The sequence below is a fragment of the Notechis scutatus genome, chromosome 1 (assembly GCF_049901735.1).
Source record: "Notechis scutatus isolate UNSWTSFEM ecotype Mainland chromosome 1, rNotScu1.2, whole genome shotgun sequence".
NCBI classification, from domain to species: Eukaryota; Metazoa; Chordata; class Lepidosauria; order Squamata; family Elapidae; genus Notechis; species Notechis scutatus.
Window position 1 is genome coordinate 21,309,069 of NC_142009.1, and position 20,686 is coordinate 21,329,754.

The 20,686-nt window shown below is 38.0% G+C and overlaps 1 protein-coding gene across 2 annotated transcripts; it reads right to left on the bottom strand.

Annotated features, from left to right (window-relative positions):
- Positions 1 to 1,517: 1,517 nt before the first annotated feature.
- On the bottom strand, positions 1,518 to 8,215 carry RHBDD2 (rhomboid domain containing 2). 2 transcript variants are annotated; one of them, XM_026672444.2, is made up of 4 exons: positions 7,986 to 8,215; positions 5,497 to 5,898; positions 4,820 to 4,970; positions 1,518 to 3,000 (listed from the first exon to the last, which is right to left on the bottom strand). In XM_026672444.2, exons 1-4 carry the CDS (start codon positions 8,137 to 8,139, stop codon positions 2,667 to 2,669), a joined length of 1,041 nt encoding a protein of 346 aa, XP_026528229.2. In that variant the 5' UTR covers positions 8,140 to 8,215; the 3' UTR covers positions 1,518 to 2,666. The 2 variants fall into 2 exon arrangements, with proteins under 2 accessions (XP_026528229.2, XP_087814172.1); XM_087958046.1 differs by lacking the exon at positions 7,986 to 8,215 and adding an exon at positions 7,412 to 7,929.
- Between the last annotated feature and the right edge of the window lie 12,471 nt (positions 8,216 to 20,686).

Here is a 20,686-nt window from a genome sequence, read left to right on the forward strand (position 1 = left end):
TTTCATTGGCAGAGGGTTGCAGGAGGCCGTCACAGCTAAAAATGGAGCTCAGGAACCTGTTTTCATTGGGAGAATACTCAGGCCAACACAAGTGTCCCCAACACGAGTGATGTTGAGTTGGCCATGCCCACCTGACCACACCCATCCTGGTCCCTGAGGTCAAACACAATCCTGATGCGGCCCTCAATGAAATTGAGTTTCACACCCCTGCCTTACACCATTATGAAGATGACAGTTCCTGTCACATATTTGAATTAAAGTCCCAGAAAATTACCCTTTGGGCAAAGCTTCTTAACCTGAGAATTAACTTTTAAAGACTGCACTTAGGGACTTTATACCTGAAAGATAACGTTAGTAATTCAATGTAGTAAAAATTAGCTATTGCTTCCCAAAAGGCGAACTGGAGAAAATGCAAAATCAAAACAGAGATTTTGTGGTAATAATAGCCAGTTCTTCCACTGCACACAGTTATAAGGTATTATAGTTATAAGGTATATTCTGTAGAAGAGATGACAGAACTTGGGGATGGGGTTAAAAGGGGGATCAGCCTAGAATATCTACATCGACACAAGAGAACTAAGTCCAACACATAGACCCCCTTGAGTGATGTTGACCCTTATCGAAGCAGGTGCCAACAGTTAGTTGAGAAGATTTCTGTACCTATGCTTTTAGCAATTAATGAATTTGACCACTTTCTTATGCACAATGACAAATGGATCTCCCTGTAACTTTCATATTCAACATTGCCTCTGTGTATAGTGGTACTTAGGTACTCAACTGCTTTGAAACTCATTGAATTTGGTACGCAATGCATTTTGACACAAAAGTTTTGTGCCGGTACTCATTGTTTGCTGGTACTCAATGCACAAGCTAGAACTTGTTGATGTCGGCTGCCTTGTAACTCACTTATTCCATATAGGAAAAATTTGGTTGGTACTCATTGCACCTCCTGGAACCAATTAGGTACCACTGTAGAGCGAAAAGTATGAGCATTCTTCCAAGTATCAGGCTTAGATGGTGTTTGACTTCCAGAAGCAGAGAGAGGAACCTGCCCCACTCTACATCAAGGGGGGGCTGTGTGGAGAGGGTCTCCTTTCAAATTTCTGGGAGTCCACCTTAGCCAAGATCTCACCTGGAAAAATAACCCGATCCAGGTGGTCAAGAAGGCTCAACTCACTCCTTAGAGTGTTGCGGAAATATCAGGTGGAACAACGAAAAGGTCTACGATAGAAAGCATCATTACACAGTATGGTATGCTGGCTTGACAACCATGGACAAAAAGGCATTACAGAGGGTGATCAGTACAGCGTAAAAAATTATGGGCTGTCCCGACAGCAGTGGACGAAATCACCAGGACCCACTGCCTCAGCAGAGTGAGGAAAATCGTCAGGGATGATTCACACCCTGGCCAGCACTTCTTTACTCTCCTACCGTCGGGCAGGAAATATAGAAGCATAGCCAGCCTAACAAATAGGCTGAAAAATAACTTTTATCATGGGCTGTCAGACTTCTGAACGTAACATAACACAATTAGATTTAATATGATAGACTTGAAGGACCAGCACCAAGGAGGCTCATTTCAATTTCATTGTACATATGTTGTGCACTGACAATAACCATTTGCTTGATACAGTCAGTATATTTTCTTCATTCCACTCTGCAGCATATCTCTCTCATTTCCATACAAATACAATGATCCACTCCTCACAACATTATTTTTTTATCCAAAGTAGATTGTTTTTTCTTATCACAGTTGCAGCTTATCGCACTTTCCAGTAATATTATACATTTACCAAGTTATGCTATCCAAGCGAAAGATGCCAGATCTGTTAAACAAAATAATGCCCATGACCATGACTGGGAGAAAATTCTAATGTTTTCACAAGAAACCTTTCATAGTTCAGGTTGTTTAACATTTTTATGAACTGGAAACATCAGAGATTGAAACTGGGATCTTCTGTATACAGAGCATGACTTCCATGAATGTAATCCTTACCAAAATCAGCTGGCTACACTCCCTCGTGTGTGATCTATACCAAATTTATCTAAAGTAGATTTTTAAAATTTAAAAGTCATTGTATAAAATAATCAGGGGTTTAAGCCAAGGTGCTCAGCTGACAAGAAGTATCTCAGTTGAACGTTTATGGAGATTCTCAATCATCCAGGTCATGGTTGTCCCAAAGGTGCTTTTTCAAAAAGCACCTTGAAAAAGCAGCTTTGGGATGAACAGACATATCCATCCGTGGGCAATATTTTTTTAAAAAAAATATCCTAAATAGCTTTCCTGCCATTCAAATATTAAGGAAACAACAGTTTTATCAGAAGCACAGTAAAACCAATCCTAAACTGTTCAGTACCTCAATCAATCAATCAGTAGGAAATTTCCATCACCTTTTTTAAAATTGGTCAGATGCAGAAAGAAGGTACGACCTGAAGTGAAGGCCATACTGTCATCATCCAAAGTTAATGCATAAATTAAGTTTCAGCATTAAACAGCCAAGAGATTGTTGTCACGTGATCCTACCAGTTGCCACAAGACAGAGAATGGTCCCTTTCTTCAATTAGATCCAAGCTTCTCAGGATCTCCATATATTTTTTTTGACTCCCTTCTCAGGGAAACCACTGTTACTGTAGCATAGTCCAACATTTGCAGTTACCAACTAGACTCAACCTACATGAACTTGACAAACGTCTTCTGATTTTGAGGAACCTCCCATGGTCAGAAATCCTGGTGTTTGATGGGCACCCAAATCATCTGTCTTTTCAGGCACCCATGAATTAGCACCAACAAAATGAGAAGCAGATGGGAATCCTGCTGATGAGTGGGAATGGTTCTGGATGCACATAGCACCAGCAGTATGATGCGGTGTGGGATTCTGAGAGCATGGTGGTCCAGATGCTAGAATTTGTGTGTTAAGATGCTGCATATGCATGGCAAGCAACGGAGGAGGGGGGCTGTGATAGTTCTGAGTGGGATAAGAACCTGGCACTGGATTTAACCTGAAAGAAAAAGAAGAGAGATGTGTTAATAGACTAAATGCACGAGGAACACATGCGAAGTGACCCAGTCAGCTAATTATTACGGAGGTAGGAGTTACACAGATCCCATGGGAATTATATATTTTTATTTGTTCATTGTTATCCTATCTTTTAATAAATAACTCAAGATGACAAACATATCTAATAATCCCACCTCCTATTTTCCCACCAACAATCCTGTGAGATCAATTTCAGCAGTTTCAGCCTAATATGTAAAGAACAATTGTTGCATTAATCGGGGTACTTTTTCTTAAAGTTCATGTGTTCCTATTCTGGAAACAAATTGAGAAGTGAATATTCAACTGGACCTGGAGAACTGAAGGAAAGCCTATTTATCCTCCAGGGAGAAAGGAAAGTATCAACTGCTCTTCACACAAGAAAGCTATCAAAGTCAACCTAACCACTTAAGTGTCAATTTATGGCTTATGTAATTCCTGTACTTGAAAACTTAGTCTCCTTCTTTGCCCCCAATGATATTTATTAACAGGTATTAATAAATTAATGACATGAAAGCAGCAGACAGGGAACAAGCCTTCATGATAAAGGCACAGGCATAAATCAAGCTACTTTCTGAAATTCAGATAAACTGTTATATAGCTTTTTTTCTTTCCAAAGCTTTTAACATTATTAGTGTGTTCTTGCATAGCATTGCCTCTTATGATTTTACTTCATTTGGGCAAAAAAAAAACCAAACCCTTGCCATTCAAAATAACATATTCCTGTAATATTTATAAATAATTCTGTATTCCTGTTGTATATCACTTATACTATATAAAGCAATCATCCTAAACTAAAAAAACTTATTATAGTTGACCACATTTTTTTCTAGTCCCATATGATATTGACATTAACATTCCTAGCCTGAATTTCCATAGGTAACATTTCCACTACAGGTAGTCCTCGATTTACAGCAGTTTGCTTAGTGATCATTTGAAGTTACAATGGCACTGGAAAAGTGACTTACTACCATTTTTCACACTTATTACCGTTGCGGCATCCCCATGATCACGTGATTTGCAGTATCCCCAGGATCATGTGATCACTTTTTGCAACCTCCTGACAAACAAAGTCAATGGAGAAATCAGATTCACTTAAAAGTGTTACTAATTTAACAACTGCAGTGATTCACTTAACAAATCTGGCAAGAAAAGTCATAAATTGGGGCAAAATTCACTTAACAAATTTCTCACTAAGCAACATAAATTTTGGGCTCAATTGTGGTTGTGAGTTGAGGACTACCTGTGTCTACTGTAGTTTAGCTACAGGAAAACTAAAATTACAGCTACTACTAGCCGTGATACTTTTCTTTAAAGATCATTAATGTTCAATAAGCTACACCATTTTTCCACCTTTCTGAAATTTTATGCACAGTACCTGGACCCATACCTTTAGTAGAAGTTATTTCTTTGTAATTCTTAGACACATAACACAAATTTACAGAACAAAGCTTTGTATCTAAGAGGAAAACATATGTCAAAACTATGTGCTAAAATTAAAACTGCCAATATTTAACATTAACACCTTCGACAGAATGTATCTTTATCTCAGATATACATCTTTTAAATAGTGAGGCTATAATTCTTATTTACAAGCTCGCATGAAAGATAATACTGATTTAAATGTAGGATTAAAAACAGAATTATTTTTGAGGTGCATCAATTAACCAAGCCATCAAATTTTAAATTCTGTGAAGATACGAAAACTTTGAGAAATACTTTGAGAATACTGTTATCAGCAGAAACTTAAATAACAAGGATTACGATGTGGCTTGCAGACTTACTTTTGGTTCTGGAAAGCCCTTCTTTCTGCCAGGGATCCTGGAACATATTTTACCCCAGGAATTCTTTTCAACAGCCTGAAAGGGAACTTCTGATCTAAACAAGAGGCTGTTGATTCAGAGAAATCCAAAGCAAAGCAGTAACCATAACCATCTAAAATTCAACAGTTAAGGAGAGCCAGAAAAAGGATATGACAGAAGGCATTTTTAAGCCTGGTCTTCTGAATTTTCCCCAGATCACTTTTAAAATGTTCAGAAACCTCAATGGAGGCTCTGAGAGTTCTAATGAGCACAGAACACCAATATTACATTTTCTTTGCCTCCCTGCATATTTTTGAACTGCACTAACAAGAAAGGAAGGACTCAAGAATGCAAAGTGGATGACATCCCACTTACTCTTAGTGTAATTTGCTACCTTTGCAATTTTGAGTAGGGGCAATCTACTTAGTCCATTCAAGCAATAAACAGTCTTGCTATATCTGGAAAACCCTCAAATGGAAAACATTGTTGATGGGCTATTTTACTAAACCATTAAAGAAAACAAGCTTCAAGTGTATCTATGCCATTTATAATGCAGATGCTTATCTAGCCTAAAATGTGTTACAATTATTCTTTAGATATGGAAGATGCAACTTTTTAAGTTAAAGGGATAGGTTATGCAATTCATTATAAAAAGATACATATATTCCCAATTAAGAGGCCACACAGGTTTGCTAGGAAAGAACAACTTGGGATAATCCAGGCCATGCAAAGCAACAACCAGGGCACAAATGTCATTTGGAAGTTCACTCCAAAGAGCACTGTTCTCTTCATCCGAGAGCGAGCAATTGATGCAGCCAGCATGGCAAAAGCCACAGGAGCGAATCCTTCAGCATCCATCATGTTCAACAGGCTGGATGCCATAGTCCTGAGTACAAGGTAGAGTAGAGCTAAGGAAATTGCAAATGCCAGAGTGAGGAAGGAGTGCTTCACGGTCCCCACCATCTTCTCAAAGCTGCCAGCAAAGTACCAGATGATAACAGCACTGCATACCAAGGAGATCACATCCTCATAAACAAAGATGTAGGTCACCAACCTATAAACTGTGCAAAAAGAGCCAAGTTGGCAAATAAATGACAGACAACTATGAAATAATTCCAAATCTATTCATAATTTTGGGAGAATGGTGCCAACTTCAAAGACAAGCTGAATTGAAAGGCTGAGATAGGATTAAAGCAGGGAGGAGAGCTGCATTAAATCAAAAGTCCAGAATCAAAAGAGTGTGTTGGGCTTAGTAAGACACTTTAAGTATTTTTTTATCTAACTTACATAGCACCATCTCACCAAAAACTACTCTGGGCAGTGTAGAACAAGCTAAAACAGTTTATAAATATGTAAAACTACTTACCAGTTAATTATAAAAACATTTTTAAAACTCTAAAAATAAACCAAACAAGAAATAACAGATGGAGGGATGTCAGTAATAGAATTCTAATATTAACAGAGTTCACTCAGCTCCTGGGGCCCCTAGGCTTTCTGACATTACTTGATCTTTTATTTACAAAGCCTGCATTACTATTACTGTTAATCTTCTCATCACTCCTTATTACCCATCCCCTCCCACTTGTGACTGTATGACTGTAACTTTGTTGCTTGTATCCTTACGATTTATATTGTTTCCTAATATGATTTGATTGCTTATTATACCCTGACTATTAATAAGTGTTGTACCTTATGATTCTTGACTCTTGACGAATGTATCTTTTCTTTTATGTACACTGAGAGCATTTGCACCAAGACAAATTCCTTGTGTGTCCAATCACACTTGGCCAATAAAGAATTCATTTCAAATCAAATCAAATCCTATTCGATTCTCAAAAACTGAGAATCAAACTCACTTCAGGTAGGAAAAGATGCCATAATGTGGGTGCCACCATAGAAAAGGCCCACTGCCTAGGGTCTCCTTAACACTATAAAGTATACCTTACAAGGCTTGAGATCTGGCCATTTTCTAACTGAACATGCCTGGTTTTGCAAGATTGGAGAAAGAAGACACAGACAAATTAGTTTGGTCAGCCTGAAAAAACACAACTTTTTTTGTTTTTCTGGAATTTTTAATATGTGACAAAATTAGAGTACTCTGTGATATTTCTATTTTTTCCCCTAAAATTTTATATTCAGTAGATTGCCTATTGCTTACAACAGCATTCCAATTTATTTAGCAAATGTATGCACTACCTATTCTTTTAACAATTTAGGGTGTCTCATAAAGATGCATGCAGTTATTTATAAACAGAAAAAGGCAACAAAAATCAGTAAATGTGCTTTAATATTGTTTGTTTCCTGCATTTCAGCACACATGTCAAATCACTGGGAAAAATAATCTGAAGTATGTTTCCGTCAATCAATAACATGCAGCTTTATCTGGTAAGTTCTTTAGGTTCAAAACCAATGCACGAATAGAGGAGATAAGAGCTTAAAAACCTGAACTTAGCAAATCTAAGCAAATATCAATAGCATGTTTTTTGGGGGCGTGGAGGGAGGAGCTTTCTGTCCTATTTCAAAATATTGGGAGCCTAACATTTTACAGATTGCCTGCAAATAATCCAGACCTACCTTCCATTCGCTCCTGCTTTGCCAATCCTCAAGAAGCCTAAACTCAAAATGTAACAGAGAAAGAACTCTGCTTTTAAAAGTTCCTCAGGAAGGAAGCGGCCTAGATGAATTGTATTCACCCTCAGAAAGAAGCAAGAAAAGACTATGGAAAATAACGATGAGGATGGTCTAGCAGAGGTTAGGAGAAAGGGCCAGACTGTCTTCCATGGAAGCCTTAAAGAAATCAGTCTTGGCTAAGAATTTTTTTTTTAAATTATTTATTTATAAAAATTAATAGGCCGCCCCATCTTACCTCAAGGTAACTCTGGTTAGTTTAAATGCTTAACTTAAATAAACGCTGAAAAACAATAGAATGACTGAATGTAACCGCCCCAGGACCTCCTTAAGTCCTTTCCAACAAAAACCAGGTAGCGGTCATCCATGAAGAACAGAGCCTTCAAGTCGACTTTATCATAAGTGCTATGGTAGCCTGCTCCTTCCCATGGAGGATCCATCTCGTTTGGCTTTCATTCTCCCCCTCGCTCCACCGGGGGGGGGGGGAGGGAAGGGAAGGAGGATCATCCCTCGAGCTCACCCTGCCCTTCCTGCACCGCCGCCGGCCGCAGCAAAAACGCCGACAGGAAGTCGTCGGGCAGGCCGTTACCCCTGCTCCGCTGCAGCAGGCCCGGCCCGGAGACCAGCAACGAAAGCAAAATCGTGAGGCAAGTTGCCACGGGAAACCTTTCCATGCTTTCCAGCCTTCACCTTACACACACCCGACTTCCAAATCGTCCCGGTTACTAAGCGTCCCCATATTCTGCTTCCGGGTTAGGTCACGATTAATATAGTTAAGAACTCTAGCAGACAGGAAGTCCCGCCTTCCCGTTTGGGCAGGTGAGGCCCAAATATTCTCCTACTGTCCTGCCCCGAAAAGCAAAGTCGTTCTCCGTTGCTGTGGTAACCGAACACTATGGATAACCCCCAGCCCTGAAACGTGCTTTCAAATAACAACCGCTGCGGAAAGGAGGCGGAGCCAACTAAGGCTCCGAAGCACTGATAGGGCGGCTGCAGTGGTCCCGCCCATTTCTGCTGTATTCAATCTGTGAGCGGGGTTCCGTATTTACAACAGTTCATTCTGTCACGAAGAAGAGGAAGTCGAGCTATTCTCCAAAGCAGGTCAGGAAGCAATGGATGGAAACTAATAATATGTAGTGAATTATAAAGTTTGTTAACTGTAGCCTCTTTTTGTCATGACACCAATATGAAAATGGTTTTTTTATTGCCTTTTCTGGGATTTTGGATTTTTATTTCCCAGATTGGGGTGAGATGTTTTGGCTGTCTTCTGTTAAAGTGTTCATTCACTACATCCAGAGTTGGTTAGATGGAAATTAGGCTGCATGCTTGGCACAACTGCTTATATTCCCATATATTGCTTTGAGATTATAGATCAAAATAAATTCAGATAAAGACTGAATGTACCAATTATCACATCAAACAAGAGGAAAACCTTCTACGCACCAATTCCACCCGTGCTTTTTACAATTTTATAAACAACAAACTAAAAGACTCAAGGTCCACCCCACCCCTGAAAGGACCTAATGGTAAAGACTGCAACAATGACACCATTAAAGCCAACATCTTTAATACATGCTTTGGCTCAGTATTTGTAAACAGCAATGGATCATGGCCAGTATTTCCTAGTCGAACCACAGACAACTACAATGATCTAATACATATCGATTTTACAGAAGACAATGTTGAAAAAGCACTACACAATCTAAAACCATCTCTATCTATTGGACCAGATGGAATATGTGCCTACTTCTTAAAAAAACTACTGCCATAGCCGAACCTCTAAGCATAATCTTTGAAAAAATCTTTCAGGACCAGCTCCTTGCCTAACCTATAGGCCACAAGCCACAGTCATCCCCATCTTCAAAAAGGGAGATCCCAGGCTAGTTGAAATTACAGACCAATTTCCTTATGCTGCGTCACCTGTAAAGTCATGGAATCAATTATTAACCAACCCATTATCCTCCACTTAGAGACAAACAACCTACTCTCTAATAAACAATTTGGTTTCAGAAAAAAACTATCTTGTAATCTGCAACTCTTACACTGCAAAAACATGGACTACACAACTCAATCAGGGCAAAACAATAGACGCAATCTACATAGACTTCTGTAAAGCCTTTGATTCAGTGGTACACGAAAAACTACTAAAACTAACATCTTATCATCTCTGGACACCTGCATAACTGGATAGAAGCATTCCTGTCAAACAAGACAACAAATGGTCAAAATTGGGAGTGTCCTATCAAATTCTGTACCTGTCAATAGTGGTGTCCCCCAAGGCAGTGTTCTAGGACCAACTCTCTTCATACTCTACATAAATGACCTCTGTGATCACATAAAGAGCAACTGAGTTCTCTTCACAGATGATGTAAAGCTGTTCAATACCACAGACAACACTGCTACCCTTCAGAAAGATCTTGACTATGTATCAGAATGGTCAAACAAATGGCAATTTCAAATCTCAACAAATAAATGCTCTGTCTTACATATTGGCAAAAAAATCAGAAAATAAAATACAAGCTAAATAGTCAAGACCTTGTTGATGATCTAAGCTCTGTAAAGGACTTTGGAATACTCACCTCTAATGATCTAAGTACTTGAGCCCATTGTAACTACATAGTCAAAAAGGCATTAAGAGTTGTTAACCTAATCCTACGTAGTTTTTTCTCTGGTAATATCACACTACTAACTAGAGCATACAAAACATTTGCTAGACCAATACTCAAATACAGCTCATCAATCTGGAACCCACATTACGTATCTGATACTAGCACAGTTGAGAAAGTCCAGAAATATTTCACAAGAAGAGTTCTCCACTCCTCTGCTCGTTGTAGAATACCTTATGCCACCAGACTTGAAATTCTAGACCTAGAAAACCTTGAATTACGGCGCCTTTGGTCTGATCTAAGTGTGGTATATAAAATCATACATTGCAATGACTTATCTGTCAATGAATACTTCAGCTTCAACCATAACAACACAAGAAAACACAATAGATACAAACTCAAGGTTAACCGCACCAAACTTGATTGCGGGAAACACGACTTCAGCAACAGAGTAGTCAATGTCTGGAATACTCTACCTGACTCTGTGGTAGAGTCTTCCCCAAACCCCAAAAACTTTAACCTTAGACTGTCTACTATTGACCTCACCCCTTTCCTAAGAGGTCTGTAAAGGGCGTGCATAAGTGCACCAATATGCCTACCGTCCCTGTCCTATTGTTTCTTTTATTTTTCTTATATGTATCCATGTATTAATAACTATGTATATACTTATACCTATTATCTTGTAAGCGATTGACAAATCAAATGAAATAAATAAAAATAAAAATACATAAATTATAACAATGATATTTTAAACCTCTTTCCCTTGCTTAACTGAGGTTTGTTTGCTTATGTGCCTTCAAGTTAGTCTTAACTCCTGACAACTACTGAAGTCACTGCAATTTTATTGTCATTATTTTTCAAAAGATGTTTGCCATTTCTTCATTCCTAGGGCAGAGAGAGTGTGACTGGCCCAAGATCACCCAAGTGGCTTCGGGCCTAAAGCAGAATTAGAACACAGTCTCCTGGTTTATAGTCTAGTGTCATAAGTACTACACCAAACTGGCTCTCTTAATCTGTTTGCCAAGTGTATTTCAAAAAACAATCTGAAGCTTCTGTTTGAGTGGGCCTTATGAAAGGCAGAAATCCTATCTGAATTAAAATTCTATAATTCTGTGATCTGTATTTGAGCTGGCTGGAAAGAAGTACCAGATAGATTCACAAATTGGTCAAATTGTTGAGATTTACTTGACTCTGACTTAGTGTATTGGTGAATAAATCTGGTGTACAAATAATTAAATGTCATGATTTAATGTTATATGTGAGCAAAATATATCTTAAACCTTGGGCTTAAAATAATTTATTGGCTGTGTATAGGGCAGGCAGGTTGTAGCTGCATATACATCTAAGCAGGGACAAAACTTCCCAATGATTTTCAGCTTTTCTAAGAGCTATTGGATATAAAAATATAATTCTCCAGAAGTGGCATCAACTATGGCTATTCAGTCTCTTGAACTGTATCAAATATGTTGGAAATGTTAAATTTTTTAAAAATGCTCAAAAACAGAAATAGACATAAAATTATTTACAGAATGACCTGTAGACATTTATATTGTTAAACTATGCAGCAGTTATAGTTACAAATTATGTTTTAACAGTTTTCTACATGATATGAAAACTGCAACAATAGCTTTAATAGACTAGATATTACAAATTAGGAAAACATTCACAACAGAAGACTTTAAGGGCAGGTGCTCATCTTCGTTTCTTAGCGAGGGAGCCAGAGTTCTCTGAAGAGATTTTCATGGTCATGTGGCCAGTATATATATGCCGAGGTGCTCAGAACACTGTTACCTTCCCACCAAAGTAGTACCTATTTATCTACTTGCATGCTGTCAAACTGTTAGGTGGCCAGCTGGGCAAAGATAAGAGCTCACTCCATTGTGCAGCACTTGGGTCTGAGTGTAGAAACTGTGGGTTGACTTAGTAGGTAATTATAAATGTCTAATTGGATTCTGGCCTTGCACAAGAATTAGTTTCAGACAGGGAACAAAAACAGCACTTGGAGACTATCTGGGAAGCCATTTCATTTCCCCAAATGTCTTGTAATTACTAGAAAAGAGAATCATCCATGCAGTTGACTTATATTCTTAAAGTTCTTCAGAGTGTTTGAGGATAATTTTACATCCCAGCTGTTTATAAGGCAGCAAAGGACAGCAAAATAGGCCCTGGCCCTATATTTTTCAGCATCTGTTTGATATGTAGAATTTCAGAAGAAAACCTCAACCTAGTTTTCTTTCAAGGCACTAAAACTAAATCAGAGGTTTTTTGTTTTTTTTAAAGATATTGGCACAACAGAATAAGCTTTTCTCCCTAGAATCCACCGAAAAGTTGCATTACTGTATGCATAAAATAAAGTGACTACTTGAGAAACAAATTTGTTCATCTTCTTGCTTTACCAGGTAAGTATCCCTGCCAGATGGACTGGACGGTCATTTTGGTTGCACGAAACCACAATGTATTTCCATCTGCTCTCTTCTGCCTTGTACTTGCAATCTTTTCCATATTCCTGAGAAAGTCTGCAACTTGTCACACGAAATTTCATGCTACTCTTCTTATATTCCAGATTTTGGATCACATATGGTTTCCCTGACACACAGGTTTGATCAATAAGCTTCTCGGGGGCATGGATGAATGTGTTGAGCCGTTTGCATCCACTCCTAGTCAAAGCAATCCTTCTATTTTTCATCTCACTGTTGCATCTGTTGTGGTCTATGTTATCCAGAAATGTCATGTGTTTCCTTTGAAACACTTGTGGGTTCTGAGACCGAGAAATATCGATAACAGAGATAGAGGTAAAGAACAGAATCATCATAGATACTCCATGTGAAGCCATTTTCTTTGGCTGGACCTAAAGTTTAAAAAAAAAAACAGATTACCTACTTATTCCCATTTTCCAGAGAGTTATAATTTAAAATTCCATAAATTTGCAGGAGAACTCACAGGAAGGAATTACATTTCATACTAAGCTTTACTGAAGTTCACACTATATATTAAATTACTTTAATATGAAGATACATATCACATATAATTCTTTAACTTCAGAAGTGGCTCTTTGGTTCTGCATACACTCTTGTTCAAATTTAGAACTTACCACTATTCAGCATTTGAATTAAATTTACATTAAATTGAAAAAGTAAGAAATAATACACAAAAGAAATCTGAGAAAAGGACATCTAACTAAATATACTTTACACTACTTCAATTCATTATACTTCTTCATATCGTCAAACTTTGTTTCTGCCATTTCTTATTCCAAGACTCAAACTACTGTCACTTAGAATCTTGTACTTTCTTAACTACCCTGAACGAACCAAGTGAATAATTTTGTCTTGGACAAAAGAATTCAGTTATGCCCTCAAATAGTTAATTAGGGCAACCTTAATTTTATAGTAGTGTAATAAAAAGACTTCAACAGTGTAGTATTGTAATTGTGCCTCCATCAATAAATAAAATGCTTCTAGCATTTGAAAAGGTTCAGTAGTCATGGCATGTTGAACATCAGAAAATAAAAACGTTGGCTAGAAGATCCAGAATGACTCTAGGAGGCTGGGATACACATCATCATTTCATTGCAGGATCTTCTTGTTCTGGTAGAATGTGAGTCATCATAGCTTTGAGGACTTTGTTTCAAGAAAAGAAAGAAGAAAATGCCACCCACAGAAAAAGAAAAACTGGTCCTGCTGCATTTCGAGAAAACATTTTACTGTTTTATTCTTTGCTGATTGGCTGCTCTGTCTTTTAGATAAGATTAATTCATCCTATTTTGACTTTACCAGCTGTTTACCATTTAATTTTGAATAAAATTGTACTTACAATTTTACCTTCTCCGTGGCTGATCCTGACTTAGCACCAACTTTCACCGTCTCTTGGACTGCTGATCCAGAATAGTCTGCTGACAAAAGAGAGGATAGCTACGCCCCAGATTAGATTTGTTTTTCTCCCAACTAACATTTTTTTCTTTGTTGGAACATGCCTTCTTTTCAAACTCAAACATTTAGGCTGTTCTGTAATTTCTAGAGCACTCCTGATTGGACCTTGTTTAGAGAGGCAGCAGCCATCCCCTTTGCTTTTGGGGAAATAAATCTCATGGATTAAAAAGAAGTGAAGCATGTGAGCTAAGAACATTAGATTATTTTTTGGCAAGGATGGTTGTTTTGGCAGTTTTCAGGTTGATGGGATTGGATTCATTTCTCAGATCCATCAAACCTGGGACTGTACAAAATATGTAAGTTCAAAATTGATCCCTGAATCAAGGGATTTGTTTTGTCTTGAAAAAAGAAACGCACTTCTTAACAGAATTACATTTTTATTGATTTATAAAGTATTTTGTAAAAAACATTGTAAAATACAAAAATACAAAGGTAAATAGAAAAGCAATGGCGGGGGAAAGGGGGAAGAGAAGTGAGAAAAGATGGGGGGGGTGAGAAAAAGAAGCATTGACTTCCAACTCTCTCTGTTACAGTAAAATAAGGCATTAACATCAAATCACAACTTTTTGCTTTTCCATAATAGTATGAACAAGTCATTTCTATAAAGATCTATCAGTCTAATCTGTACAATCCAAATTCAGAGTTTCATTCTTTTCCACATCAAGGACAAAGTTCAGAAGTGGTCTCCATGTGGAAACAAAAGTACATATGTTCCACTAAATTGACTAAAAAACAAAAGCACTTCTTAAACTCTGATATCCCCAGTAAGAGGCATGTTGGAAATCCTGGAAGTTGATTGTGGCCTCTTTCATGATAAGAGGGAATAGGAAAAGTGCTGATGGCAGCAGCAGAGGCCTCTTTGATTAATAGTTTCAGTGCTGATGTTTACGGCTAACAGTCCCAGTTCAGAAAATGGCTGCCACATGGGCATAGCCAGTGTGAGACGCAAAAAACCAGGAGCTGGGATAGAGTTCAAAAGTACAGATAGACCTCAACTTACAACAGTTCATTTAGTGATCGTTCAAAGCAGGGGCCCCCAAACTTGGCAACTTTAAGACTTATGGACTTCAACTCTCAGAATTCTTTGCTGGCTGGAAAATTCTGGGAGTTGAAGTTCACAAGTCTTAAAGTTGCCAAGTTTGGAGACTTTTGGTTCAAAGTTACAACATCACTAAAAAAAGTGACTTATGACCATTTTTCATACTTGATCAAAATTCAGAGTGTTGACAACTGTCACACATTTGTGACAGCTGCAGTATCCCGGGGTTGTCTGATCAAATTTTGCGACTTTCTGACAAGCAAAGTCAATGGATAAAGCAGATTCACTTAACAACCGTGTTACTACCTTAACAACCTTCACTTAACAACTTGTGGCAAGAAGGCTTATAAAATGGGGCAAAACTCACTTAACAAATATCTCGCCATCAACATCAATTTTGGGCTCAATTAGGGCCGTAAGTCAAGGACTACCTGTACTACGGGTTTATTTCATTCTACCTATACACAAATATCTGAACTACCATTCGTCAAGGCAAATTGGTACCAGATAAGAATCAACGGACTTCAAGGGGTGGAGTTGGACTTAGGTCTCTTATAGAGATGAAACACTCAAAACTGATGATGTATTTGACCCCACCCTCGGGCTCTGGTTGATCATCTATATCCAGTAACAAAATAATGATTTAAAATACCCTTTCAAATTCGCTTCCACAATTCTATTGATTACTGTTACTTTTTTTTCAGGGCAGATGAATCACCCATCATTTTATATTCTAAGATTGTCCATGGATCCCATATGATTCTCAAAGGCATTTTTATAAAGGTGGCAGAGGATGGGGATTTCATTTATAACAGTATTTTAATATGGCATGTTCCCCAACTCTCTCCCTCCACCATATACCAGATAGTCCTCAATCTATGACTTAATGACCCTTCAAAGTTACAACAATCCCCCTTAATTCTACTTTAAACCTATTTTTTTGAAGTTACAATGGCTGCCCCCACATCCCATCACATGATTGCATGCTGGGTGCCTGGTAACTGGCTGGCCTTTATAGCTGTTTTATAGCATCTTGCAGTCATGTGTCTGTGATTTTTGCCTATTTCTGACATTTACTTTCTCTTTCCAGTAAAAAATGCTTATTGGAAGAAATTAAATTGCTTAATGAACACAGTGCTCACTTAATGACCACCACAAAAAATGATGAAAAATCAGGTCTGGTCAGATGATGATAACTTACAACTATAATACTGAGTTCAGTCACAATCTTAAATTGACTTTAACACTGTACTAGTGTTAAAACCTTTTGCCCACTATGGATATAATCAATAGGTCTAACATCCTTCTTCTGATTATGGCAAGAATAAATAAATTAGAGGTTACTGTCAACCATTGATCCATAACTCTAATCCATTTAGCAGGGTAAAAAATGCAAAACAGTTAAAATAAGCAGATATAATTGATTAGTGTGCAAAACCAGAGGTTTTTTTAAGTATCAGAAATGTTGGAAAGTTTTAATATGTGGACTAATTGATTAAAATGTGCATTGAATTATAATTTGAAATAAAAAATTATAATAGAGTGTTTCATAGGCACTGTCAAAAAGATATAAAGTTACAATGGAGTTGTACATATAGGAGTTTTAATTGCATGTTGGAAATCCAACTGCAATTCCGAGGGCATTCTTTTTTTACATTATCTCTAGTGGACTTACAATAAAGTAAAAAAATACTGGGACCAGATATTTACTTTAATCAGAAGATTCTTAAAATAAATATAAAATTGAAACCAAAAGTTTTTCTTTTAGATTTGAAGGACCAAAAATTTGAAAGAAAATTTAAGGCTTTGTTGTCATATAAGTTGACAGTAGTGAGATTATTATATGCACAAAGATGGAAAAACACATTAATTCTGGAACAGTGGATGGTTCACAGAAATGGGGAAACTGTTTTAACCAAAAAGAATAATCTTTGTTTCTATTTGGAAACTGCTTCTGGACTTTTTTCTCAAAACTCATGAAAATGAAACTTTGATTTTAGATTTTGATAATTAGGCTGGTTTTATTATGTGGGAAAAAATATCCATCTGGTTCAATTCCAAGCTGGGAGAAAGACACTGGAAATGTGAAGGTTGGTTGGAAAGATGGTTTAATGATGAAGCAGAATCACCAAGCCCATGGTTCTGGTCAGTGGTGGGATTCAAAACTTTTTACTACTGGTTCTGTGGGTGGATGTGGCTTGGTTGGCATGGCCATGTGACTGGGTGGGTGTGGCTTCTTTTTCTTCTTTGCTTTTTTGCAGCTACCCTCCCACCCATTTTTTGGACCTTCTGGGCCTCAGGCAAGCCTCCAGGGGGGCATTTTTGCTCCCAGAAGGCTCCCCTGGGGCTCAGGAAGAAAAAAAAATGGAGCCTGGAGGGTGTGTGCAGCACTCCCCATCGTTCCGTTTTGGGGCCTTCTAGGCCTCAGGGGAGCTTCCTGGGGTGGCATTTTTGCTTCCAGAAGGCTCCCCTGGGGCTCAGGAAGGCAAAAAATGGAGAGGGGGCTGCACCCCTCCCTCCATTTTTTGCTTTCCTGGGCCTCAGGAAATCCTCCTGGGCGAAGCAGTAAGACAGCCAGGGGAATCCCGGCACAGCTGATTGTATGAACAGCTGATTGTTGGGAGGGGAAAAAAAGAAACACCTTAAGGGGCGAGTGTCAGGCAGGTGGGATGAGTGAGCATTGGGCAGGCAGGGCAAGGGAGCCAGCGGCGACCGGGGGACCTGGTCAGGGGCATAGCCAGCCAGAACTTACTATCGGTTTGGTGACCCATGCCAAATCCTTGCTACTGGTTCGTCCAAACCGGTGTGAACTGGTTGAATACCACCACTAGTTCTGGTGATGCTGACCACGTGGAGTTGAGAATGAGGGGTTTTTATACCTTCTCTTGGGCTTTGCACTTGAACTTCCTGTTCCTATGCAAGAACATATATTCTATTGGCTGTTGTAGGGGTTATATAGGAGTCAAAGCTGTCTTTCTAGGTTGTCTGAGCTCCCAGGTTTGGTTGAAGTTTGCTGCTGAGATGATGTAATGAAGAGGCTTGTGTTCTGAAAGGGTGTTGGCAATTCCTATTATGGCTTAATGGCTTTGTCCTGGTTTGGATCTCGAGTGAGGGCTATTTGCTTATGAATAGAATGTCAGCGTTCCAGCAAACCTCCATTCCAATCAGTAACTCTGAGACAAGCATAATCTCAAAAGTACCTTTATTAGAATAGCACCTGGAACATCTGTGGAATCTCGAAACTAAAAGTTTCCCGGACTTCCCACAATGTCCCAAACTACAATCCATCCCCTTTTCTCCCATCATCATATCACATGGACCAGTGTAAGATCCTTTTTCTCTGCTGCGCCACATTTAATAACCTTGAACTAAGAAAAGAATTTTATTTTGTCTACTTAGAACTACTCAGTTGAAATCACCCCTCCCACTTTCTCAGGCTATGTGGCAGCATGGAATATTGCTTCCAAAGCTGACATAGACCTACCTAGATACTTGACTTCTTTCAATAAGCTCTTTATCTCTTAACTGCTGATATCTGCTGAGGGCTGTTAAGGAAGAGGGGGGCTACTTTCTGTCTCCAAGAGCATATTTCTCCATTTGGGGAAATATAATATTGTTTTTTTAATATTTCCTAAAATATTTCATTCTTCTTCTAGGGTGCTAGCTTTCTACAGTTAGTATAGAAATAGCTTGAAATGTTATAAAATGTAAAGGAAAAGATTGAGGTTGTAATTCTTTTTTACTTTACTGCACTGAAAAAAGTTGGAAGTCGTTACTTTTTTTCCTTTTTTTGTACTTCTCTTTTTTCTTACTTCTCCACTTTTTTCTGTGTTTTCATTTCATAATTAAACTTAATAAAATTTATATTAAATAAATAAATGTTGGAAAGTTTGGCAAGAATCAGAGAGCTGTAATCACACTAGGAACTTCTTCCCCAAACCCCAAAAACTTTAACCTTAGACTGTGTACTATTGACCTCACCCCTTTCCTAAGAGTCTACCGTCCCTGTCCTATTGTTTCTTTTATTTTTCTTATATGTATCCATGTATTCATAACTATGTTTATTCTTATACCTATTATCTTGTAAGCAATTGACAAATCAAATAATAAAACAACTTCAAGCAACTTGTTGTTGAACTCTGCCCTGGGGAGATACTCGTATCATAATTCACCATCTTTATTTCTTAATCTTTATCTGTCTTATTTATGGATCCAGGCACTAATTCAGAACCTTATACGTTTTCCTGAAATTGGATGAAAAGAAAAAATACAATCTCATATCTAAATGTCTTATATTTTTAAGGTGGTGTTGCTGTGGGTAGATGCTCAGAGTTACCAGGTGAAGTGATATAAATTGCATCCATAAATAACTTTAAAAAAACAGCTTTCACCTTGAACCTTGTTCCTTACATAATAAAATCTTGGATTTTGTAACTAAAGTTTCTGGATAGGAATCCCATGAATTTCCCTGCAAAATCTGGAAAAGGTTATCATCCCCACTTTTCTCCTAAGTATTTGAAATTACTATTATTTATTAAATTTATTTGCAGCGCTTGGTGGCTTACAAAAGTTCAATACCACAGACAATACTACTACCCTTCAAAAAGATCTAGACTATGTATCTGAATGGTCTAACATATGGCAACTCCAAATCTCAACAAATAAATGCTCTGTCTTACATATTGGTAAAAAAATCAGAAAATAAAATACAAACTGAATAGTCAAGATCTTGTTGATGACCCAAGCTCTGTAAAGGACCTGGGAATACTCACCTCTAATGATCTAAGTGCTAGAGCTCACTGCAACTACATAGCCAAAAAGGCATTAAGAGTTGTTAACCTAATCCTACGTTGCTTTTTCTCTGGTAATATCTCACTACTAACCAGAGCATACAAAACATTTGCTAGACCAATACTCGAATACAGTTCATCAGTCTGGAATCCTTATCACGTATGTGATATTAACACAATTGAGAAAGTCCAGAAGTATTTCACAAGAAGAGTTCTCCACTCTTCTACCCGTTATAGAATACCTTACGCCACCAGACTCGAAATTCTAAAATTAGAAAACCTCGAATTACGCCGTCTTCGGTCCGACTTAAGCATGGTATATAAAATCATACATTGCAATGTCCTACCTGTCAATGAATACTTCAGCTTTAACCATAACAACACAAGAGCACACAACAGATACAAACTCAAAGTAAACCGCACCAAACTTGATTGCAGGAAATACGACTTCAGCAATAGAGTGGTCAATGTCTGGAATACTCTACCCGACTCTTTAGTCTCTTCCCAAACCCCAAAAACTTTAACCTTAGACTGTCTACTATTGACCTCACCCCTTTCCTAAGAGGTCTGTAGGGGGCGTGCATAAGCGCACCAACGTGTCTACCGTCCCTGTCCTATTGTTTCTCTTATTCTTTTATTTTTCTTATATGTACCCATTTCATATATTCACAACTATGTATACACTTGTACTTATTATCTTGTAAACAATTGACAAATCAAATAAATAAATAAATAAATAAAAAACTAAGCATAATGTTAGGGAATTCTGCGATTTGAAATCCACACGTTAAGGCTCTGCGACTGAGCAGTGACCTAACGATTCAGTAGTTATTTTGAGGATCAATATTCAGTGGACA